The sequence below is a fragment of the Prionailurus bengalensis genome, chromosome B3 (assembly GCF_016509475.1).
Source record: "Prionailurus bengalensis isolate Pbe53 chromosome B3, Fcat_Pben_1.1_paternal_pri, whole genome shotgun sequence".
Classification (NCBI taxonomy): Eukaryota; Metazoa; Chordata; class Mammalia; order Carnivora; family Felidae; genus Prionailurus; species Prionailurus bengalensis.
In genome coordinates, this window is record NC_057355.1 from 52,562,563 (window position 1) to 52,588,396 (window position 25,834).

The window sequence follows — 25,834 nt, forward strand, 5'->3', positions numbered from 1 at the left end:
CTAAATGTTAAAAGAAATCATATGGTATTTATCTCTCTCTTATTCCACTTAGCATAATACACTCTAGTTTCATCCATGTTGCAAATGGGAAGATTTCATTCTTTTTGATTGCCAAGTAATATTCCAGTGTGTGTGTGTGTGTGTGTGTGTGTGTGTGTGTGTGTGTGTGTGCGCGCGCGCGCGTGTGTGTGCGCGTGTGTGTACACCACATCTCCTGTATCCATTCATCAGTCTTTGGCCATTTGGGCTCTTTCCATAATTTGGTTGTTCATTGTGCTGCTGTAAACATTGGGGTGTATGTGCCCCTTCAAATCAGCATTTTTTTTTATCCTTTGGATAAATCCTTAGTAGTGCAATTGCTGGGTCGTAAAGTAGTTCTATTTTAAACTTTTTGAGGATCCTCATACTGTTTTCCAGAGTGGCTGCACCAGTTTGCATTCCCACCAACAGTGCAAAAGTGTTCCCCTTTCTCTGCATCCTTGCCAACCTTTGTTGTTTCCTGAGTTGTTAATTTTTCCCATTTTGACAGGTATGAGGTGGTACCTCATTGAGGTTTTGATTTGTATTTCCCTGATGATGAGTGATGTTGAGCATTTTTTCATGTGTTGGTTGGCCGTCTGGCTGTCATCTTTGGAGAAGTGTCTGTTCATGTCTTTTGCCCATTTCTTCCCTGGATTAATTTGTTTTTTGGGTGTTGAGTTTGACAAGTTCTTTATAGATTTTGAATACTAAACCTTTATCTGATATGTGATTTGCAAATATCTTCTCCCATTCTGTCGGTTACCTTTTAGTTTTGGTGATTATTTTGTTCTCTTTTTAAAAGTCTCTTACCTATTTTGACTGCTGTTGAAATAAAGAGGTCATGAAACCCAGAAAAAAAAAAAAAGAGGGGCGCCTGGGTGGCGCAGTCGGTTAAGCGTCCGACTTCAGCCAGGTCACGATCTCGCGGTCCGTGAGTTCGAGCCCCGCGTCGGCCTCTGGGCTGATGGCTCAGAGACTGGAGCCTGTTTCCGATTCTGTGTCTCCTTCTCTCTCTGCCCCTCCCCCGTTCATGCTCTGTCTCTTTCTGTCCCAAAAATAAATAAACGTTGAAAAAAAAAATTAAAAAAAAAAAAAAAGAATCTTTTGTGGTTTTTTCCCTCTCTCTCTTTCCTCTTTTTTGTTTATTAAATTTCACATGTCAGAGAAATATGGTATTTGTCCTTGTCTGACTGACTTCACTTAGCATAATATGCTCTAACTTCATCCACATCATTGCAAGTGGCAGTATTTCATTCTTTTTGATGGCTGAGTATATTCCATTGTAGATATATATATATATACACACACACACCACATCTTTATTCATCAGTTGATGGACATTTGGACTCTTTCCATAGTTTGGCTATTGTTGATAATGCTGCTATAAAGATCAGATAATGCTGCTAAAAAGATCAGGATGCATGTATCCCTTTGACTCTGTAATTTTGTATCTTTTGGGTAAATACCTAATAGTGCAAATTGCTGGGTCATAGCGTACTTCTATTGTTAACTTTAAAAAAAAATTTTTTTCTGTTTATTTTTGAGAGATAGAGCGTTGTGAGTGGGGGATGGGCAGAGAGAGGGAGACAGAGGATCCAAAGTGGGCTCCATGCTGACAGCAGAAAGCCCAGGAAGGGGCTTGAACTCAGGAACTGTGAGATCATGACCTGAGCCAAAGTCAGATGCTTAACCAACTGAGCCACCCAGATGCCCCTATTTTTAATTTTTTGAGGAGCCTCCATACTGTTCTCCAGAGTGGCAATACCAGTTTGAATTCCTACCAACGGTGCAAAAGGGTTCCCTGTTCCACATCCTCGCCAACACCTGTTGTTTCTCGTGTTGTTCATTTTAGCCATTCTTACAGGTGTGAGGTGGTATCTCATTGTGGTTTTGATTTGTATTTCCCTCATGATGAGTGATGTTGAACATCTTTTCGTGTGTCTGTTAGCCATCTGGATGTCGTTTTTGGAAAAATGTCTATTCATGTCTTCTGACCATTTCTTCACTGGGTTATTTGTTTCTTGGGTGTTTGATAAGTTCTTTATAGATTTTGGATACTAACCCTTTATTTGATACATCATTTGCAAATATCTTCTCCCATTCCATGGGTGCTTTTTTAGTTTTGTTGACTGCCTCCTTTGCTGTGCAGAAGCTTTTTATCTTGATGAAGTTCCAATAGTTCATTTTTGCTTTTGTTTCCCTTGCCTCCAGTGACTGTCTATTAATAAGTTGCTACAGCTGAGATCAAAGAGGTTGTTGCCTTTGTTCTCCTCTAGGATTTCTATGGTTTCCTGTCTCACATTTAGGTGTTTCATTCATTTTGAATTTATTTTTGTGCATGGTATAAGAAAGTTGGACCCTTTGTTTCTTGAGTGATGTTCTGGAGACTAGCCTGAACATTTTTAAAGAGTTGGTTGGTGGTGTAATTCTTCAAAGAACAGGAATTGGGGTGGGGTGTCTGACTGGCTTACTCAGAAGAGTGTGCGACTCTTGATTTTGGGGTTGTGGCTTTGAGCCCCGTGTTGGGTATAGAGATTACTAAAAAAAAAAATAACCTTAAAATAAAGAGTAAGGAACCAGGTATGGTTTATATATTTCTATGAGGTCATCCATCTTTAAAGGTATTTTACTGTGTTTTTCATCCTGATTGGGTAGGACCTAGCAGTGTATTCTATCATAGCTTCATTCTAATTTGAATCACCTTCTATAATAGAAAACATTTTTCACAATGGCTTCTCAGTTAATAATGGCCCATATATGTGTGTATGTTTTTTTGTTTGAGAGGGAGGGTAGGAATAGGGATAGATTGTTTTGTTTTTATGTCTAATTATTAAGGAAAATTTTAAACACATTACAAATATAATGAGAACTGTATAATGAACTCTGATGTAACCATCACTCAGTAGTTGGACAATTTTGTTTCATCTGTATTCCTTACCCCACCTTACCCAGACTTTTAAACAATCTCAGATATGTCATTGTATTTCATTCATGAATATTGAGTTCTTTCATCAGCCCGCTTCGTAGTTGTTTCAAGTTTATTTATTTATTTTTTAATGTTTATTTATTTTTGAAGGAGAGAGAGAGCATGAGTCGGGGAGGGGCAGAGAGAGAGGGAAACACAATTCGAAGCAGGATCCGGGCTCTGGGCTATCCCATAGAGCCCGATGCAGGGCTCGAACTCACAAGCTGCAAGATCATAACCTGAGCCGAAGTCAGACGCCCAACTGATTGAGCCACCCAGGCGCCCCAGGTTTATTTTTTTTAGTAATCTCTACACCAACCTGGGGCTCGAACTCATGGCCCCAAGATCAAGGGTCGCTTGCTCTTCCAATTGAGCCGGCCAGGCACCCCCATAGTTGTTTATATAGAGAAGAATAAAAAGGAAAGTGGAAAAACTGGAAGGGAACCATTAGGACCGTGTTGCAAAGACAGTCACAGCTAACAGTGGACATCCAGAAAGTCTAAGTGGGAATGGGAGCAGCTGCTTTTCAGGTTGATGGTGAGGGAATAGGCATAGGGAAGCGTGGGCTTAGATCAGTTTTCAAAATACTTCTTTTTGTTGCCATCTTGATTCATATTCTCTTTATCTTTGTGAGTATGTGTTTTTAAATTTTTTCACTCTCATTTCAGTGGCTTTCCAGGATGCAGCAGTGGTAAACTACATGCATTTAATGTGCTATGATTTCCTGGTAGTCCCATTGAGTTTAATTTCAATAGCAGTGGTTTTCATTTTAGGAAGCTCTTGAATATTTTCCACATCTGCCTGCCATTTCCCCTACATGCAATTAAGATAACGTTAGGGGAGCCTGGGTGGCACAGTCGGTTAAGCGTCCGACTTCAGCCAGGTCACGATCTCGCGGTCCGTGAGTTCGAGCCCCACGTCGGGCTCTGGGCTGATGGCTCAGAGCCTGGAGCCTGTTTCCGATTCTGTGTCTCCCTCTCTCTCTGCCCCTCGCCCGTTCATGCTCTGTCTCTCTCTGTCCCAAAAATAAATAAACGTTGAAAAAAAAAAAGATAACGTTAGACTCTAAACCTGCTCAAAAACTAGGGTTTTAATCTTTGCAGGGTGCTGCTTTTTCCTTACCCATATTTAGGGAGCTTCTCTATTTCCCTAGGTTTTTGGTCCCATATTTATTTGTTTTTTTAGCTGTGTGAAAGAACCTGCTTTATAGAGGGGCTTCAGGTCTAAATTGCTACCTTCTGTGGCCTCAAGTCTTTATCTCTTGTCCCGATAGCTCTTATTGTATCTTAACATATCCAGGGTTATGACAGACTTAGCATTAGCTCAAATGCTCTGGCATTGAGTCCCCTTTGTGATTCCAGCTCTAGGAGTTGAGAAATTCACTTAAGCTAATTGTTTTTCCTGTTGATAACATATCCAGCATCTCTAGGTGATTAAAACAAAAGGGTTTCAATGTTGTCTGTTTTTCTGTCACTATGTGTGTATGCTTATTCTACAATTCTATGTCTCTTGAGGAGAAAGGAAGCAGAAAGTACAGTACTCTAAGGCACTTGTGTTTTAAAACAGGTAGAAAATACTATAAGATGGAGGACACGCCGGGATGAGGAAGGAAATGAAATTAAAGAAAGCAATGCTCGGATAGTCAAGTGGTCAGATGGAAGGTGAGTCCGAAACACCTAGAATGCGACTAGGAGGGATCGAACTTTAGAATAAAACTTTATTTTTTGGATACCTCGTATTAAAGAATTTCCATTGCTAAGCCTTGGCATTGCACAGAAATCCTGAGAGAAATAAATAGGTAGTTGAAGGTCGAGGGGGCTGGTGAAACACATTAAAAGTAGGCCAAAGATGTGATCATCCTTGCTGGCTATAGTATGGTTGTTTGGAAATGTTAGGCCAGCTCCCCTCCCCATTGCATGCTGCTCAGAATAAGATGATGTGTCAGAAAAGCTACCTTTCACTGGGAAAGTAGTAGAGGCTGAGTAAAAGTCATAGTATGTTTTCCTTCGGAACGTACTTCGTTGGTAAACATGAAAACAACATGTTTTGCTTCTTTGTAGGTTGTTTTTCACATCATCCTGGCTTCTTTACTCTTTCCTTCTGAAAGTAGCAGTTGTATCACATTTTAAGTAAAATAAAATCGTAGAATGAAAGCTTTATGACTTAAATATATGAAGTGTTTCTTCTTTTCAGCATGTCTCTGCATTTAGGCAACGAAGTGTTTGATGTTTACAAAGCTCCACTGCAGGGAGATCACAACCATCTTTTTATAAGACAAGGTACTGGTCTACAGGGACAAGCTGTTTTTAAAACCAAACTCACATTCAGGTAACTATTATCAACTACAATATTTATTACGGTAAAAGCAGTGAATATAGATATTGTCCAAATTACTTGACTCCTGATTGAATATAACCTTCTGTATAGTTCACCAAAGACCAAGGTCTGGGTCTCAACTCTGAAGATTCAAACGCTATTTTGTCAGGTACACTAAAAGTTGCTCTTTCACAGGGAACCAAGTCATGCTAATCGAACTTACAGGAGACTGTTATGTAAATCAGAATGTTAATTTATTCCAGTGGTTACTATAGCTTCCAGGGGGTCTAGAATACTTGCTGGTCAGTGTCTTTCCCCCCCCCCCCCCCCCCAATAAAATTGATCTGGAAGACTAACTGATAACTGGAGGTTGGTAGTGTACATGTGGTCAGAGGAAAGGCAACGAGTTGGGCGTCAAGGCTGGGGTCCTCCTGTTCTTTAGGCTGCTGTGTCCAGACCACTCTGGGGGTGTGTCCCCCATGCAGCCCAGAGTACTCAGGTCAGCTGGTGAGAACATTCCCCTTCTTTAGACTGTGTAGGCACTACGGTGAAATGTTCGCATTTTTCTTTTCTTGATTCTAAGCAGATCATCCTCCTTGGGTAATGTTTATCTTTAGAGAGGACACAATAATCTTGATTGCGACTTAGCTTTTTGAAAACTGCAATGGTCAAAAGTCTAGGCTTCAGAATCAGACCTGTATTTCAGTTCCATTTCCACATATGCAACCTTGTGCAATTTTCTCAACTTCTCTGCCTCAATTTCCTAATACATAAAATCATTATTTTCATAGAGTAGCTGTGACAGTGAAATCATATAACTTGTAAAACGCAAAGCACTGTGCTCGGCAAATCTCCTTGAGTTTATGTATTTACGGATTCTGGAGGGTGATAATGCCTTGTCAAGCCTTTTTTACTCCAGCTTTTGTTTCTTACTTTCTTTTGAGATAAGAATGTTTCAGTGAGCCACAGAATGGAGAAATTTTGGAATCCTCTCACCTGGCGTGTGCAGTTTAGTGTCCCTGCCTATTTTTCCCTAGAAGATAAGAATGGTTTCTGGTCTGTTGTTTTTGTGATGTTGATGTGACTGGCTCACAGATGTATTTGGTAAACAGGCATTTTTGTTCATTTCTTGCAGACCTCACTCTACAGACAGCGCCACACATAGGAAGATGACCCTGTCACTTGCAGATAGATGTTCAAAGACACAGAAGATTAGAATCTTACCAATGGCTGGTCGTGATCCTGAGTGCCAACGCACTGAAATGATTAAGGTACTTTTTTGCTAAGCTCTATCCTGGGATTTTGGGTACAGGCATACCTCAGAGAGACTGCGGGTTTGGTTCCAGACCTCTGCAATAAAGCAAATCAAATCGTTTTTTTTGTTTCCCAGTGCATGTAAAAATTATGTTTACATCATATTGTAGTCTATTTAAAAACAATTTTTTAATGTTTATTTATTTTTGAGAGAGAGACAGAGAGAGACAGAGAGAGACAGAGCATGAACAGGGGAGGGGCAGAGATAGAGGGAGACACAGAATCCAAAGCAGGCTCCAGGCTCTGAGCTGACAGCACAGAGCCTGATGTGGGGCTTGAACTCACGAACTGTGAGATCACGACCTGAGCTGAAGTCAGATGCTTAACTGAGTCACCCAGTCGCCCCCACCCCCCCGCCTTTTTAAAATCTTTTTTTTTTTTTAATTTTTTTTTTCAACCTTTTTATTTATTTTTGGGACAGAGAGAGACAGAGCATGAGCAGGGCAGGGGCAGAGAGGGAGGGAGACACAGAATCGGAAACAGGCTCCAGGCTCCGAGCCATCCGCCCAGAGCCTGACGCGGGGCTCAAACTCACAGACCGCGAGATCGTGACCTGGCTGAAGTCGGACGCTTAACCGACTGCGCCACCCAGGCGCCCCTAAAATCTTTTTATATCATACTGTAGTCTATTAAATGTGCAATAGCATTATACCTACAAAAATATGTAGATACCTTAACTTAAACATATTTTTTGCTAAAATATGCAAACCATCATCTAAACTTTTAGCAAGTCACAACCACTCATCAGAGATCACCATAACAAATATAATAATGAAAAAGTTTGAAATGTTGCAAGAATTACCAAAATGTGACACAGAAACACAAGGTGAGCAAATAAATGCCGTAAGAAAAATTATGCCTATAGACTTGCTCAGCGCAGGGTTGCTGTAAACCTTCCAAGTGCAATAAAATGAGGTATAGCTATATATTAAGAATAGTATTTCCCAAAACTTTGTTTCTCATCTCTTCTTTGAGTACCTTTTTTTTCTTTCCAGCTGACATGAACAGGAAGCTGGATCAATTTCCTAAGCATTTGGCAAACAAGAGTGATGTGGTGATGGTCATAAAACAGACACAAGGGTTTGGGTTTTCTCTGACCGGGTCCTCAGGGTTTAGTAACAAACTGATTACTGAAAGGATCTGAACTTTTGCATATAATTTCAAAGATGATTTAGTGAATCTGAATCGATGTCAAAAGTCAGTGGAAATGCCAGAGATGTAGTCTAAAATAGAATAATAATAGACCAGAAGTTTAAGTGGGAATATGCCTCAAGGAGAAACAAGCAAAGTAGCTGGTGGTTTTTAAGGTCCGTTTATAATGTTCTACCTACTAGATTTTCAAATCCAGTTAGCTACAAAGTCAATTCTGGGGCATTGTTTGTAAATGATGGGAATATAATGCTTGTATCAACCCCTGTGGCCTTTTGTGCAGCGCTTGCTTTAAGAAGCCGAATGCAGCAGTATAGTTTCATGCTTTCTCTTCTCTATCTTCTCTGATATCTGCTAGATCTCTCCCATTGCCCTTCCTGCTTTGTGTGGTTTTGTTCCTTGGTGCACCAGGGCACAGTGAGGCTAAGATACTCTGGTTGCCTCAGGGCCTTTCTTACCGATCTCATTATCAGACTCCTGTCAGACTCTGCTGATGATCTGGCCCTGGGCCCCTTATATTTTGTTCAAGGAGGCAGGTTAACTAAACCAGGTTCATAGCAGTGCCTAACCTAATGGGGTGTAGGTACACTGGCTTTGGGGCCTGACTTCTTGCTCCACTACCCCACCTTTTCTGCTCAAGCCAACGCAGCTGGAGGAACCTTCAGACTCTAGTCTCAGCATGATTGGAAGAGCCCTCTGGATTACCTTACAAGATCCCCCCTAACTGTCTTCCACTTCCCCAGTTTCCATGAAAATGCACAAGGAATGAACTGGTTGGTTCTTAATCCCTGTTACACTGAATACAATAGTACAACCTTAATGAAAAATTTGCTGCATAGAATGTTTACCAACGTATAGTTGTATGCAGTAATATAGAGCAATTAAATTAGAAATTCAAAGAAATGCCATAATCTCTCATATTGTGTCTCTGTCTTGTGAACACCAGTGTGTGGATCACCAGGCAGAGAAGGGTGTGAAGGGTGTGAAAGTTCTACTTTGGGGCTCAGGGACCCTCCCCTGCCAGCACCTCCCCATCCTGTCATCAGGAGCGACGGGGAGCTCTCTGGGGTGAGGGGCCCTGACAGGAATATCTGAGCACCACTGTAGTTTGATGGAGCCTGAGCAAGTTGGGTTGTCTGTCTCAGGGATTAACAGAAACGGCCGCCCTCAGGCGTCCACTGGGCAAGGATGAGGTTCTTCAGGCTGGTTGCTGCTCTCCAGACTCTGACTGACGGGCAGCACAAGGGGACGCTGCAGCTCCCAGGGCCGTGCCTGTGCCAGTTCTGATCGGCCGCTGGTGCGAGAGAGCCCTCAGCCTCTTCACCCTGTGTTACCTTCAAGCCTTAGAACTAAAGAGTGATCGCTGTGTGGTAACAGGTGTAGAATGGAGACAACTAGGTGTTATCCTGGGCTGGGCATTCACATATTCTTTAGAGTAAAAGTAGTTTCAGGTGGGCAGTAAACGAGTTCATTTTTCAAAGTTCACTCTTTTATTTGCTTCTTTACAGAAAGAAGAAGAACGTTTGAGGGCTTCTATTCGTAGGGAGTCTCAGCAGCGCCGAATGAGAGAGAAGCAGCACCAGCGGGGACTGAGTGCTAGTTACCTAGAACCTGATCGATATGACGAGGAGGAGGAAGGCGAGGAGTCCATCAGCTTGGCTGCCATTAAAAACCGATATAAAGGGGGCATTCGAGGTGAGTGTGCAGAAGTTAAATTTCATAATTTCAGGGTTCTGGAACTTATCTTTGCATTTGGCCTACTCTGAATTCCCAGTCACTGGACATTTCATCTTTAAGGAATCCGTGGAATGAGTGATACATTTCAAGAGTTACTAAACCAGACATTGCAGAATTCTTCCAGGTGAACCTGAAGGGGTGGAAACTGCTGCCTTATTCTTACTGAAGGAACAGAAACTTTGAGAGGTCGAGTAACTTGCCCAAAGATGCATAGTTAGTAAGTGGACAGTTCTTGAACCGGGCTCATCTGACTTCTGGGGCATCTGTCTCAGTCCCAGTACTGCATCCAGAGATTTCCCCACAGCCCACGGCAAGGCAAGCTGCTGGAAAGCAGACTGAACCCGAGGTAGAAGACTTGGCCTGGGTTCCCGACCTGAGCCGGCTCTAGTCTCACTTCTGCCACTCTTCTGTTGGATTGATGACTTCTCAAAAGTTACAATACCTACCTTCTATTAACCTCATTAGGAAAAAGCCAACCTATTAATAATAGTATTTACAATAGGAGGTTTTGAGAATTGAATGATGTAATACATACACAGTACTTTGCCCAGCACCTGGCACATTCAAGTACTAAAGAAATGAAACCTAAAACCATTGTTGTTATTCTTACTAGTCGTCAGCTTTAGGCAAATGACTTCGTATCTCTGAATATCGTGTTCCCTTTCTGTAAAATGAGACTCTAATCCCCCCTAGGTTAGCCCGAGAGAGCTTTGGGAACCACTGTACAATGTAAGATACACTGTGGGTGACCATACATCCTAGTTTTGTCCTTATTGAGTGACAGATTTTAAGAGCACTGAAATTTCCCCTCTGTCATCCTATAAAATACCTTTTTCCTTTCCTTGCAGTGACTGCATTTGTTCTGGTGAGCTATTTCATCCTTCTTTCCTACCTATTAATTATTTTGGGACTACAGTACAGAGGCGATTTTTTTGTTAGTGCTAATTTCCCACAAAAAAGATTAGTTACAGAAATAAACCACATGAATACTAAATAAAAACAAAAAAAATTGAGGATGCTTTCCGTTCACCAGAGATTGAAAACCTACCTGACAAGTTCATTAGCATTCAGTTCAGTTCCAGGGTAGGCTCTGGGTTCTCAGACAAGGGGGTTGGTCTAAAGTCAGCTGCTCTTGATTCCATCCTGAGGTTCACCTGGGCTGGGGCATTAGTGCAGACTTTTTACTCCTCTCCATCTCCCTTTGAAATGGCCATCTGGCAACAAATGGTCTTCTCAGGACCAGGACTCCATCCCTTGATTTGATTTTCAAAGCTTATTTTGGAATTTAGTTATCTCCCAGGAAAGAATGACTCAAGCGTCCATAGGTTATTCTGGAAGAATAATAGTGTTTGTGTCTTTAGTGACCTTGCACACAGCTTTTTTAATACTTAATAGTGGTCAGATGAACCATTCTTGTATTATGAGAGGATAAGTGCTTCATTTCAACATATTAAATCTTATATTTATTTTTAAATCCAAAAAATTTTAATGATTTGTTTCTTACAAAAATATACAGAAGGAATGAAAGATAATCATCAGAAGAACTCAGAAATGAACAAATCACTGTCTGAAAATCACTCACAAATCATTCCTTTGCTTTCAGAGGAACGAGCCAGAATCTATTCATCAGACAGTGATGAGGGATCAGAAGAAGACAAGGCTCAAAGATTACTCAAAGCAAAAAAACTGACCAGTGATGAGGTAAAACCAAATTTGTTCAATTGAAGGGGTTACTCTGTATGCTTGAGTCCACTACTGGAATGAAGAAGAACTCACAGCCCAGAAACACAGACAGATGTGGCTGTACACTTCACTGAGAAATAAATGTAGTGACAGGACCAGGAGTGACCCAGAGGGTCTGAGCCCTGTGATCAGGTGCGTGTTGGAAGGTGGCTCAGAGAGTAAGACCCCTCGCTGATGTTGAAGAAAGTGTTAGCTTGTGGGGCACATCAGCCAGGCGGGCATTCTAGGTGGATGAAAAGGCCTGTGAGAAAGTGTGCGGGGCCCTGAGATGGCAAGGCTTGACTAGAAACTAGATATCATTCAGTGTGGGTAGATCAGAAGGTTTATTTATCTCTTCTTTCTTTTGTCTATTTTCAATACATTTTTTAAAATTTTAATTTTTTAATTTACATCCAAGTTAGTTAGCATATAGTGCAACAATGATTTCAGGAGTAGATTCCTTAATTCCTCTTACCCATTTAGCCCATCCCCCCTCCCACAACCCCTCCAGTAACCCTCTGTTTGTTCTCCATATTTAAGAGTCTCATGTTTTGTCCCTTCCCTGTTTTTATATTATTTTTCCTTCCCTTCCCTTATATTCATCTGTTTTGTATCTTAAAGTCCTCATATGAGTGAAGTCATATGATACTTGTTTTTCTCTAATTTTACTTAGCATACTACCTTCTAGTTCCATCCATGTAGCTGCAGATAGCAAGATTTCATTCTTCATGATTGCCGAGTAATACTCCATTGTATATATATACCACATCTTCTTTATCCATTCATCCATCGATGGGCATTTGGGCTCTTTCCATACTTTGGCTATTGTTGATAGTGCTGCTATAAACATGGGGGTGCATGTGTCCCTTCGAAACAGCACATCTGTATCCCTTGGATAAATACCTAGTAGTGCAGTTGTTGGGTCATAAAGTAGTTCTATTTTTAATTTTTTGAGGAACCTCTATACTGTTTTCCAGAGTGGCTGCACCAGCTTGCATTCCCACCAGCAGTGCAAAAGAGATGCTCTTTCTCCGCATCCTCGCCAACATCTGTTGTTGCTTGAGTTGTTAATGTTAGCCATTCAGACAGGTGTGAGGTGGTATCTCATTGTGGTTTTGGTTTGTATTTCCCTGATGATGAGTGATGTTGAGCATTTTTTCATGTGTTGGTTGGCCATCTGGCTATCATCTTTGGAGAAGTGTTTATTCATGTCTTTTGCCCATTTCTTCACTGGATTATTTGTGCTTTGGGTGTTGAGTTTGACAAGTTCTTTATCAATTTTGGATATTAACCCTTTATCTGATATGTCATTTGCGAATATCTTCTCCCATTCTGTCGGTTACCTTTTTGTTTTGCTGAGTGTTTCCTTTGCTGTGCAGAAGCTTTTTATTTTGATGAGGTCTCAATAGTTCACTTTTGCTTTTGTTTCTCGCGTCTGAAGACTTGTTGAGTAAGAAGTTGCTGTGGCCAAGGTCAAAGAGGTTTTTGCCTGCTTTCTTCTCAAGGATTTTGATGGCTTCCTGTCCTACATTTAGGTCTTTCACCCATTTTGAATTTACTTTTGTGTATGGTGTAAGAAAGTAGTTTAGGTAGGGGCCCCTGGGTGGCTCAGTCAGTTGAGCATCCAATTTCGGCTCAGGTCATGATCTCGTGGCCTATGAGTTGAAGCCCCACATCGGGCTCTGTGCTGACAGCTCGGAACCTGGAGCCTGCTTCAGATTCTGTGTCTCCATCTCTCTCCCTCCCCTGCTCATGCTCTGTCTCTTTCTATCTGTCAAAAATAAATAAATATTTTTAAAAATTAAAAAAAAAAAAAGAAAGTGGTTTAGGTTTATTTTTCTGCATGTCGCTGTCCAGTTTTCTCAGCACCACACGCTGAAGAGACTGTCTTTATTCCATTGGGTATTCTCTTTTGCTTTGTCAAAGATTAGTTGGCTATACATTTTTTTTAATTAATGGAAACAGTTCTTATGGCAGGAAAACCTCTTTTTCTTTAGATGAAGTACTATTTGAATAGTATTGAATAGTTCAATAAATTAAATTTCTATTGAAATAATAATTATTCCAAAGTAATTTTAAAATATCTTAATTCATATTTTTAACAGTAACCTTTTCAAATTGTAAGAGTACAGGTGCTGAAAATTTTAAGTCTTTTTTTGAGATATAAGTGACATGTAACATTAGTTTTAGGTATTGTACAATACAGTGATTCAATCAGTACACGTATGTATTGCAAAATGTTCACTACAGTAAGTTTAGTTAACATTTATTACCACACATAGTTAACAAATTTTTGTTCTTGTGATGAGAACTTTTAAGGTCTGTGCTTTTAGCAACTCTCAAATATATAATACTGCATTGTTAAGTAGATTCACCATGCTGTACATTCCATCCCCAGGACTTCTTTTAGCTGAGCCTTTTTAGATCTTTATCATTGGTGTTTTTGAATTGTACTGAGGTATCTATTTGGTTTTTCCTTTTTCTTTTTCCTTTTTTTTTTTTTTTTAAAGTGTATTTATTTTGAGAGAGAGAGAGAAGGGCAGAGGCAGAGAGAGAGAATCCCAAGCAGGCTCTGTTGACAGCATGGACCCAACTGCTGGTTCAACTTCACTAACTGTGAGATCATGACCTGAGCCAAAATCGAAAGTCGGATGCTGAATTGACTGGACCACCCAGTGGCCCCTCCTTTTATTTTTCTGATTGGGATTTGTTCTGAATGTGAATTCATCATCAGTACTGAAAATTTCTCTGTCATCAATTCTTCTGTACTTTTCTTGCTGTCCTTTCTTTCTGAAGCCCTGATTAAATGCATTGTTTAAATTAAATTAAATGCATGTTACTCCTGTGTCCTCCACAACCCTCAAACCATCTTTCATGTTTCCCGTGTCTTCGTCTCTGCACTCTGGGGCATCTCTTCAGAGCTGCCTTCTAGTTCACTACATCTCAAGTTGTTAATCTCTGTCACTCAGGTTTTAATTTAGTTGTTTTAGTTTTCATCTGTAGAAGTTTAGTGTCTTTCTCAAATTGACTGTTGTAAAAACTCCTTCCCCAACTTGTATTTCCAATTTCTCCTTTTTATGTCTTAAAATGTTTTAAAGCTGTATATAGTCTTTTATGTCTGATAATTCCAGTGTCTGAAATCTTTTGTGTGTAATTTTATTGCCTATTTTCTGGCTCTATTTCTTGATGACTGACTTGTCTCATGTATTCTGTGATTAAATGATTGATTACTTAGCTCAGCTTGATGGGAATTTTGAGGCCTAGATTGATGGGTTCCTACAAAGATGATTTAGATTTGCCTCTTCCAGGTGCATTGGGTATCAGCTACCTGGGACCACTTTAACCTATACTCTTGGAACTAGGTCTTTTTAGATTACCTGAAAGTATGAATTCTGACTTCATGTTATGAATTTTCTTAGAATCAGTTAATTAATTTTTCCGTTTATTTTTTAACAATGACAGATATTATGTGATGGGATCATTCTGTGAAAGCAGCTTTCTCATACTACTTGGGTCTAGGTTATTTTTTTTCCTCCAAAATCCTGTTCATTCTTCAAAGAATTCAATTACATATAACCTTGTGAAAATTGAGAATGCCAGGTTTTTCTTTTATTTTTTTATGTTATTACTTTTTTAATGTTTGTTTATTCTTGAGAGACAGCACAAGGTGGGGGAGGGGCAGAGAGAGAGGGAGACACAGAATCCGAAGCAGGCTCCAGACTCCTAGCTGTCAGCACATAGCCTGAAGCAGGGCTCGAACTCATGAGCCGTGAGATCATGACCTGAGCCGAAGTTGGATGCTTAACTGACTGAGCTACCCAGGCACCTCTAGATAGAGGATCTTAATGATGCTTTTCCAGTGTGTTGCATTGTTGGCAAACGGGAATCCTCATCTAAGCAGATGCTGTTTTATTTCCTGGCAAGCAGAAACTGTGAATGAAAATTGAGAATTGCCATGGAACTTCTGTTTATTTCTAGTATTCTCAGAAATGAGATTATTAAATGTGATCCATGAAATAGCCTTCTTTTAGGCTGGGAAAACCTGTAACTGCCTGACTTAAAAATGCCTCTTGTGAATGCCTCCTGGCTGTCTGTTACAGGAACTGCCCTCTACCTCCCTTGTCCACATACTCTCTGTTAGGTGTCTTCCTATATCCCTCCCTTCCCCTTTTGTGACAGCAAATTATTTCCTCTGCCTGGACCTCCCATCCCCTGGCCACTTTATCCTCACTACCCCAGCTCAAGTTCTGGCTGTGGATTACAGTCAGGGAGAGGAGTAAGGCTCACACATGCTCTAGGTCCCTCTCCCTGTTTGTGCACCAAACCCCATCCCGATGCCATGAGCCTGGGTGTGTCTTTGAAATGCAGGGGGATCTGCAGATTCTAAGTTCCCAGGGAACTGCCATTATCAGCAGAGGATATGGGGGAGAGGGCATGAGTCTGGATTGGAATGAACTGGACTGTAGAATCTTGGCCACTTCCACGGCCTTGAACAAGTCATCTCACGTTTCTGCATCTGTTCCCTCATCTCTGCAACGGGATTTATGTTTGCTGCTTGCACGGTTGTTGTAAGACCATAACCTACGAAAGTGGATAGCACAGTGACATGTAGTATTTGAATAGGAAACATTAGTTTCCTTCCCCAACAGGGTCAGAGTTACAAAAAAAGAGAAAAATAGCTTTTCCCCCTCCCTTATTTTTGGAAGTGGTTACAACTTGAGAAAACCTAAATAACTTGAAAGGTAGAAAAATGGGTAAGAGGAGAACCTGTGGAAAAGGGACAAACCCAAGTGGAAAGAAACACAAAGACAGTGGAAGAGAACGGATCACAGCCTGTTGTTAGCCTTCTGTTCAGATGGAGCAGGTGACCTGCTGAGAAGGATTAGAGTATGGTACCCAGTGGTCTGGTTCCTCTCCCTGCTTCTCTCATGGAACCTTCATTCTCCACATTGGCATCCCTGCCTTACCTGTTAGAGGCCCTTGCCCTCTGTCTATGGGACCCTAGGTCACTTGTAACAGCATAGCCCCAGCTGCCTCTCTTTTGTAGGATTTCCTGTGATTGGGATTAGGAGTATATTTTCCCAGAAGCCTTTGACATTCTTGGTGTTGGTCTCATACTTTCAGACACTTTTTTTTAAAATTTTTATTTAATTTATTTTTTAATTTACATCCTAGTTAGCATATAGTGCAACAATGATTTCAGGAGTAGATTCCTTAATGCCTCTTACCCATTTAGCCCATCCCCCCTCCCAATAACCCTCTGTTTGTTCTCCATATTTAAGAGTCTCTTATGTTTTTGTCCCCCTCCCTGTTTTTATATTATTTTTGCTTCCCTTCCTTTATGTTTATCTGTTTTGTATCTTAAAGTCCTCATATGAGTGAAGTCATATGATACTTGTCTTTCTCTGACTAATTTCACTTAGCATAATACCCTCTAGTTGCATCCACATAGTTGCAAATGGCAAGATTTCATTCTTTTTGATTGCCGGGTAATACTCCATTGTGTATGTATGTATGTATATATATATGTGTGTATATGTGTGTATATATATATATATATATATATATATATATATATACACACACATATATGTGGTGGTGTGTGTGTGTGTGTATATGTGTATATATATGTGTATATATATACATATATATGTGTATATATATACACATATATGTGTATATATATGTATATATATACACACACATATATGTATATATGTATATATATACATATACATATATATGTATATATATGTATATGTATGTGTATATATATACATATATACATATGTGTGTGTATGTATATACATATATATACATATGTATATATATGTATATATGTATATACATATACATATACATATGTATACATATACATATGTATATATGTATATATGTGTGTGTGTATATATATATATACACACACACACACACACACCACATCTTCTTTATCCATTCATCGATCTATGGACATTTGGGCTCTTTCCATACTTTGGCTATTGTTGATAGTGTTGCTATAAACATTGGGGTGCATGTTTCTCTTCGAAACAGCACACCTGTGTCCCTTCGATGAATACCTAGTAGTGCAGTTGCTGGGTCATAGAGTAGTTCTATTTTTAATTTTTTGAGGAACCTCCATACTGTTTTCCAGAGTGGCTGCACCAGCTTGCATTCCCACCAACAATGCAAAAGAGATCCTCTTTCTCTGCATCCTCGCCAACATCTCTTGTTGCCTGAGTTGTTAATGTTAGCCATTCAGACAGGTGTGAGGTGGTATCTCGTTGTGGTTTTGATTTATATATCCTGGATGATGAGTGATATTGAGCATTTTTTTGTGTGTGTGTCAGTTGGCCATCTGGATGTCTTCCTTGGAGAAGTATCCATTCATGTCTTTTGCCCATTTCTTCACTGGATTATTTGTTTTTTGGGTGTTGAGTTTGATAAGTTCTTTATCGATTTTGGATATTAACCCTTTATCTGATATGTCATTTGTGAATATCTTCTCCCATTCTGTCGGTTGCCTTTTTGTTTTGCTGAGTGTTTCCTTTGCTGTGCAGAAGCTTTTTATTTTGATGAGGTCTCAATAGTTCATTTTTGCTTTTGTTTCTCTTGGGTCTGAAGACGTGTTGAGTAAGAAGTTGCTGTGGCCAAGGTCAAAGAGGTTTTTGCCTGCTTTCTTCTCAAGGATTTTGATGGCTTCCTATCTTACATGTAGGACTTTCATCCATTTTGAGTTTATTTTTGTGTATGGTGTAAGAAAGTCGTCCAAGTTCATTTTTCTGCATGTCGCTGTCCAGTTTTCCCAGCACCACTTGCCGAAGAGACTGTCTTTATTCTGTTGAATAGTCTTTCCTACTTTGTCAAAGATGAGTTGGCCCTATGTTTGTGGGTCCATTTCTGGGTTCTCTATTCTGTTCCATTGATCTGAGTGTCTGTTCTTGTGCCAGTACCATACTGCCTTGATGATTACAGCTTAGTAATACAGTTGAAGTCTGTAAGACACTCTTATTTATGTATATTCTTAGGTATGTTTTTGGTTAAACTCTGAGAGCTGGTTTATTAGTGTGAAAAAAATTAGCCTTAAAAACACTTAGTAATTATAATTAGTCTTGAAGATAAATTGTTGGAAGACAGCTCCTTCAAAACCATGGGCAGCCTGTTGTTGTGTCTGTATGGACTTGCACTTATAGCTGTGGCAGCAAACCTCGTTTCAGTGTGACAAGAGTAGTTTTGTCATTTGCGTGTATACATGGCGCAGGGGTTTTCTGTAGCTTGGGTCAGTGTGGCAGAGTCCCACGTGTTTACCATTCACTGGCCTTTCGCAACCTCAGCCTCAGAACATTCACTCTGTTTCATCTTTGAGGAAGCTAGTTAAGCAATTCTGGAGTGTCATATTCTGGATAATTTAGCTATTGATATATTTGAATTCTATCTGTAAAAATTGTTTTTAGATAACCTCCTGAATTGTTTCTATTAGAACATCATACATGATTTTTAATTTTTTTTTTTAATTTACTTTTTTTAAGTTTATTTATTTATTTATTTATTTTTTAATTTTTTTTTCAACGTTTATTTATTTTTGGGACAGAGAGAGACAGAGCATGAATGGGGGAGGGGCAGAGAGAGAGGGAGACACAGAATCGGAAACAGGCTCCAGGCTCTGAGCCATCAGCCCAGAGCCTGACGCGGGGCTCGAACTCCCGGACCGCGAGATCGTGACCTGGCTGAAGTCGGACGCTTAACCGACTGCGCCACCCAGGCGCCCCAAGTTTATTTATTTTGAGAGAGAGAGCACATGCAAGCAGGGTAGGGGCAGAAAGAGGGAGAGAGAGAGAGTGTGCACTCGAGGGAGGGACAGAGAGAGAGGGAGAGAGAGAATCCCAAGCAGGCTCTTCACTGTCAGCACAGAGCCCAACACAAGGCTCGATCCCACAAACCGTGAGATCCTGACCTGAGCCGAAATCCAGAGTCGAACACTTAACCTACTGAGCCACCCAGGTGTCCCAGCATTGTACATGATTTTAAGTAATGCAAACTTGTGTTATAAGCTTTTAATTCAAATATTTTTTAAAAAACCTTTGTGATGTGAGTTTTTAGTATATCCAAAACAAATCATTAGTTTACAAAATTGATGGTCATTAAAATACTGAATTTTAGGTAATGAAGAGGTGAATTGCCGAGGAAGCAGAGAAAAGTTTAATCACCAGATCATTGTAAAAATATACAACAGGACAAGTGGCTATACAGGCAGACTTCTTTGGGAGAGCCTTGATCCTTTCCAGGGCAAACCTAGTTTCCAGTTTTCTGCATGCCCTTCTCCATGTACAAGGCCTTCCTTCCAAGAGATTGGTGATAATTGCTTAGTTCTTCCTTACAGCCCTGAAGTTGGGTTATTTTATAGTTAGTATGTAATTAACGCCGGTTAGTTGTCATTTTTGAATGCTTCTAGTACTTAGTAGATTTGAAAACTGGCCATGACCTTCACCACTGGCTTTATGCATCTGGCAAATGTTCTTATTCTAAAAATTGTTTTGTGTTTTCAGAGGATCATTCAGTTCAGAGCTACTTTGGATAAACCTTCTTGTAAATATTCTCTATTGACTACTAGATTTTTAAAAATTTTCTTTGTGTAGGAAGGGGAACCTTCTGGAAAGAGAAAAGCAGAAGATGATGATAAAGCAAATAAAAAGCATAAGAAGTACGTGATCAGTGATGAAGAGGAAGAAGATGATGATTGAAGAAAAATGTGAAAACATTTTATGTATTTTTTGTACAGTTTATTAAATATGATGTAAACATGAGTTATTTTGATTGAAATGAATTGATTTGCTTTTGTGTAATTTTAATTGTAATAAAAAAAAATTTTTAAAGCCAGTCTCTGCTCAGGAAATCTACTTTTCTGAAAGTGAGTTGATTTTTGTATAAGCTTCACATGAGGCCTGAGGTTTCAGTGAACTCCTGCTGCTCTTTCCCTCCCCACCCCCTCATGAAGAAGCGTCCTGGTCAGGGCCGGGTGAGGCAAGTGAGGCATGCTTCTGGGGTGCAGAGTTTTTAAAGGCACGGAAAGAGCCTCTGTGATTGTTCGAGTTTGTGGGCTTCTCGAACACAGTACCACAAACTGGGTAGCTTAAAACTGCAAAAATGTGTTCTTTTACAGTTCTGGAGCCTAGAAATCCTAAGTCAAGATATTGACAGGGCCAGCCTCCATCTAAAGGCTCTAGGGAAGAATCTTCCTTCCTTTGTCCCAGTTTCTGGGGGCTCCTGGCAGTCCCTGGCATTTGGCAGTGTAACTCCAGTCTTTCCTTGGTCTTCACATGGCACATTTCCCCTTGTGTTTGCTCTGTGTCTCTGTATGTGTCCAGGTCTTCCTCTCCTTATAAGGATACCAGTCACTGGGTTTAGGACCAACCCCAAGTCAGTGGACTTCATCTTAACTAACTATATCTGCAAAGACCCTATTGCCACATAAACTCACATTGGGAAGTTCTGGGTAGATATGAACTTTGTGGGGATTGGGGGGGGATCCCTGTTCAGCCCACTATAGTAATCAAGGTAAATAATATCGTGATACAACATTTAAAAAAATTGGAACTAATGCAAAAATCCATGATCAACAAGATGTCATTTTTGTAAACAGCATCTGATGACTGGAATTAGGGTAAGGCAAGTGAAACGAGTTGCACAAGTACAGAGCTGGATGGATCCTTGCTTTACTTAAAATTTTAATATTTTCATGGGTTTTTCACACGGAGTTTTAAAAACATTGTGCTGCAGTTTAACTTGATGACTGAGATTCTGGCACCCTTATTTCACCCACGGTGAATGTGTCACTTGTTGCATCCCTGTCCTGGCCCTCGTTTGTCACAGCATGATGCTTGGGATCCAAAGACAAGCACCCAAGAGAGGGAACCAGGGACAAGCTGTATTAACTTTTTTAGGTTTTGTGGCTAGCATGGAAAGTCACATTGAAGTCCAACACATTCTGTTCATTACAAGTGAGTCACTAGTCGGAGGGAAATTTGAGTCGATGGAATGGCAAGGAATTTGCAGGTATGTTTTTTTTTTTTTTCAATGTTTATTTATTTTGGGACAGAGAGAAACAGAGCACGAACGGGGGAGGGGCAGAGAGAGAGGGAGACACAGAATCGGAAACAGGCTCCAGGCTCTGAGCCATCAGCCCAGAGCCTGATGCGGGGCTCGAACTCACGGACCGCGAGATCGTGACCTGGCTGAAGTCGGACGCTTAACCGACTGCGCCACCCAGGCGCCCCTGCAGGTATGTTTTAAATTTAGCACGCACATGTCTTTTCTGTGGTGTTCTTCTACATACACTGATCTTTCACTTATGAATGGATTCCACCCTACTTCTCGTGCTGTTGGTACAATCTGGGCGTGGGGGCTGTGGGAGGCTTATCCTGAAATTGGACCATAGAAAAGTGACATTGAAAGAGAAGGTCCTAAATCACCATTGTGCCACTTTCCTAACACCAAAACCTTCAGTCTCATGCTGTTTCTTGTCTTATCAAGTTGAAACTCGTATGCCTGTTTTTTTTTTTTTTTTAAGTTACTTATTTGAGAGAACAAGTGAGCAGGGGAGGGGCAGAAAGAGGGGAAGAGAATCCCAGGCAGGATCCAAGCTGTCAGCACAGAGCCCAACATGGGGCTTAATCGCATGAACCGCAAGATCACAACCTGAGCCAAAACCAAGTGTCAGACGCTAAATGGACTGAGCCACTCAGGCGCCCCTACTTTTTTTTTTTAAACTAGTAGGCATGTGTGTCCGTTATTCTCTTATCTTGCAAGCTTAGTGATGCTGGTGCCAAGTTTCTGTAATCACATTTCATCTTTGCCAGTTGCCCCCTGTTAGGGGGCGCTGGAGGGAGACTGGAAGACTGGATAACAAATAAGAGATTGCTCCTTCCTGTTTGTTTATGGAATTTTCTAGAGGCTTCCTGTCAAGTTGCAGCTTTCCTAAGAGACCCACAAACACTTCAGTCTCAGCAGAGGCAGTTCCTTCCCACAGCAGCTCTGTCCAATTTGCAGCTTTACCAACACTTGGAGAGTCAGCTTTATTGTACCTGCCCCTCCCAGAGGCATTAGTGCCAGCTGGACACTTTTCTTCCTCAGGTTTGAGTTTCAGCTCCATACTGTAAGTTTTTAAGTTTAATAATTTCACCTCTTTGTTCCCTCATTTCCAAAAGTGCTAACCTAAGTACAATTAAAAAAATTTTTTTTAATGTTTATTTTTGAGGAAGACAGCAAGCAGGGGAGAGGCAGAGAGAGATGAGGGCACAATCTGAAGCAGTCTCCAGCTCTGAGCTGTTAGCACAGAGCCCGATGCGGGGCCCGAACTCATGAACTGTGAGATCATGACCTGAGCTGAAGTTAGACGCTCAACCGACTGAACCACCCAGGCGCCTCAGTACAATTTTTAAAAAATTCTGTATAGATAACTGGTGTGTTTTCTCTTGCCCCACTTGGACCTGACCGGGTAGTCCAGGAAACAAATCCTCAAAGAGGCGATTGGTAGGTTAGTTTGGGTTTAAATGCAGGTCTGAGCTTCTCACCGACAGGCAATGGGATTGCTGGTAATCCATGGTGTGGTGGCATGATGAATCAGATTATCTCCTATGTTTGAGGGCTTTAATGGCTGCTACACTTTGTTAGGCAGTAGTGATGATTATTTGGACTGTGGTGTGGCATGGATGCTTCTGAGTGCTCTGGAGGACTTACAGAAGAAAATTACAAGCTTATGTCTTTAAATATTCAGCTCAGGTCATGGTCAGAGAACCAGTGAGTTCATTACATCCCTAAAAGAATCTTCTACCTCATAATCAGAAGGCCGAGGTAGCAGGAGGTTAGACAACATTTAATTGTGCAATTGCAGAATTAAAACATTAATTGAATCCACAGCTTCTTGATATCTCTCATGTGAAAGGACATTGGATAGAGAGAGAAACTAGGAGTGGGGTGTCTGTTTGGATGAAGCTGAAAAGCTCGATTTCCTAGTCACTCTGAGACTCCCTTGCTTGTGAGAAGTTTGCTTCCCTAGGTCTGAAGAAACTGGTCTTTCCTTGCTTGAAAATGTTGTAATAATGTCACCTGGGGCAGTTTGTATTCTCCTCAAGGCTCACCCTTTGCATGCTGTCTGACCCACTTGTTACCAGCAGACCCAGCGCTACGACCTCCTCAGACTCTGACGAAGAAAGCACCAACTCCCAAATGAGGAAGAACTAGCTTCCCAAAAGAACGGCAAGATTTTGCTGATACAGGGAGAAGCCTAGGGAATATGTGTGGATATATTCTAAGAATATAATTCTAAGTATATTCTAAGAATGTGAGATGAAGGACAGACTATAACACTAGCATGGGCCAAACTGGTTTGGGTACACTTAGGTACTCTGGATTTGATGTGTTAGCGCATATAGCATATAGTGAGACACGGCTCTGTAGCTGGTTGGTTAACTAAAACAAACTCACTGGTGACCTACTTGTAATAAAGCTTCCCTGGCATTATGTGGAGGGAATCCAAAGGCTTAGGGAGATGAGTGTTGGATTAGACATACCTTGTGTTACCTGCATACCATGCCTCACCTTCTCCAACTCCATCCCCTGGGAAGGCCAGATTAAAATAATAAACATTTAATATTTCACCATTTCTGAGGGTCACGATTGGTTTAGCAGGGTCGTTGTGGCTCAGGGTCTGTGATGAGGTTGCAATCAAGACATTGGCTGAGAACACACTATCTAACGGCTTTCCTGGAACTGAAGGATCTGTGTCCAACATGGTTCATTCTTGTGCTGTTGGCAGGAGGCCTCAGTTTGTTGCCACATGAGCCTCTCTGTAGCAGCTTGAGTGTCTTCATGGCAGCTGGCTTCCCCTAGAGTGGGTGACCTAGAGCAGGAGAGAAAGAGCAAGGCAGAAAAGCCACAATGTCGTGCCCTAGCCTTGGAAGTGAGGTTGTATTCTATCGATCGGATAGACCAGCCATGATACGTGTTGGAGGAGACTATGCAAGGGCAGGAATACCAGAGGCAGGAACCACCAGAAAGTATCTTGAAAGCTGGCTGTCACAGCAGCTTTGCCTTCCACCAACCAACTTGGCCACCCTCCCTATCCAGAGACACTTGACGGGCTCCTGAGGGCTAGGCTCAGGGAGCCAGTCTGAGGTTGGTTGAGTGGAGAGGAGATTTGGTTTATGAATCTTGGGAAAACGTCAAAGTGATGGGGTAAGAGCTGTGTGAAAAACTTCAGTCAGAGAAATTAATGCTGTACATTTTCTCCCAACACTGAAGGTTATAGTAGGACCATGGATCTGTTTGGAGACATAGGTGACATTTCTTCAGACAGCGATGGGGACAATGAAAATTCCATTCCAGGGCAGCCTCATGTAAGTACACTCAGTAACCCCAACAGGTCCCAGTGTTGAAAGTTAAACAAGCTTCAAAGCCTGACGGGTCTGACTCCTATGGGGAGAGGACATTGATAATTGAGTAGCAGTCTGAAACATCTGATACATGGGTGACTTTCTCAGCTGTGTTGGGAATTTGTGGATATTAGAAGGCACCGAAGGAACTGCTCAGAAGAGGTTGATGCTAAACTTTAGGGGCTAAACTCTGAAAACTCATAATTTGAAAACCTTGGCTTAAGTTTTTCTGAACCCAAACCTGTGCCAAAAAGCATGTGCTATTTGACTTCTCTGATTTTCTCTTTCTTTCTTTCTTTCTTTCTTTCTTTCTTTCTTTCTTTCTTTCTTTCTTTCTTTCTTTCTTTCTTTTGAGAGAAGGAGAGAGAGAGAATCCCATGAGGGTCAGAGAGAGGAAGAGAGAAACAGGGTACAAACTCACCTGTAGTGGGACTTGAACTCACAAACCGTGAGATCATGACTTGAGCCAAAGTCAGATGCTTATAAGCCACCCAGGTGCCCTCTTCTCTGATTTTAATAGTTACATAGTACTGAGGGGTTGTACAATTTCACACTTCTTTTGTTTAATGTCTTATGCAAACTAGATATGCCAACAAAATAAGTATTTTTTTTCTGGTAATGCAGGCTTACAGGTCTTGTTTCCAATGGTGGTATTGTTGGCGGAGAGGATGAAATTTTAGGGAGAGACCTGGAGGGGTTACTGACTACTTTATTCCTAAAGTGGTGCCTGAATTTACTTCCTGTCACACCTGCATCTGCCTAGTATGGGAGAGCCGGAGCATTTCTTTCTATTTTTTTTATAAAATTCTTTTAACATTTATTTTTGAGAGAGACAGAGAGAGAGAGAGCACGCATGCACACACGCACACGCGCAAGAGGGGGAGGGGCAGAGAGAGAGGGAGACAGAATCCAAGCAGGCTTCAGGCTCTGAGCTGTCAGCACAGAACCCAACACGGGGCTTGAACTCACACACCATGAGATCATGACCTGAGCTGAAATTGGATGCTTAACCAACTGAGCCATCCAGGTGCCCTCAGCTGGAGCATTTCTGATTTCACTTCAAGCTCTCACATTCTGATTCTCCTCTTAGGAAGAACGTGGAGTGCCTCAGGACCAACAGGAGGAAGAGCCGATTTCTGAAGGCAGAATAGAAATAGAAATCCCCAATGTCAACTCTGATTTG

The 25,834-nt window shown here is 41.1% G+C and overlaps 1 protein-coding gene across 2 annotated transcripts in view; it reads left to right on the forward strand.

Moving 5' to 3' along the window:
• The window catches only part of LEO1 (LEO1 homolog, Paf1/RNA polymerase II complex component), a 66,290-nt gene extending 46,192 nt beyond the window's left edge, over positions 1-20,098 (forward strand). For both annotated transcript variants that reach the window (XM_043555416.1, XM_043555417.1), the window contains 6 exons: positions 4,553-4,647; positions 5,180-5,314; positions 6,438-6,573; positions 9,274-9,460; positions 11,106-11,203; positions 19,858-20,098. In XM_043555416.1, coding sequence (XP_043411351.1) covers positions 4,553-4,647; positions 5,180-5,314; positions 6,438-6,573; positions 9,274-9,460; positions 11,106-11,203; positions 19,858-19,962 — 756 coding nt within the window. In that variant the 3' untranslated portion in view covers positions 19,963-20,098. The remainder of the gene's footprint in view (positions 1-4,552; positions 4,648-5,179; positions 5,315-6,437; positions 6,574-9,273; positions 9,461-11,105; positions 11,204-19,857) is intronic.
• The last annotated feature ends 5,736 nt before the right edge of the window (positions 20,099-25,834 follow it).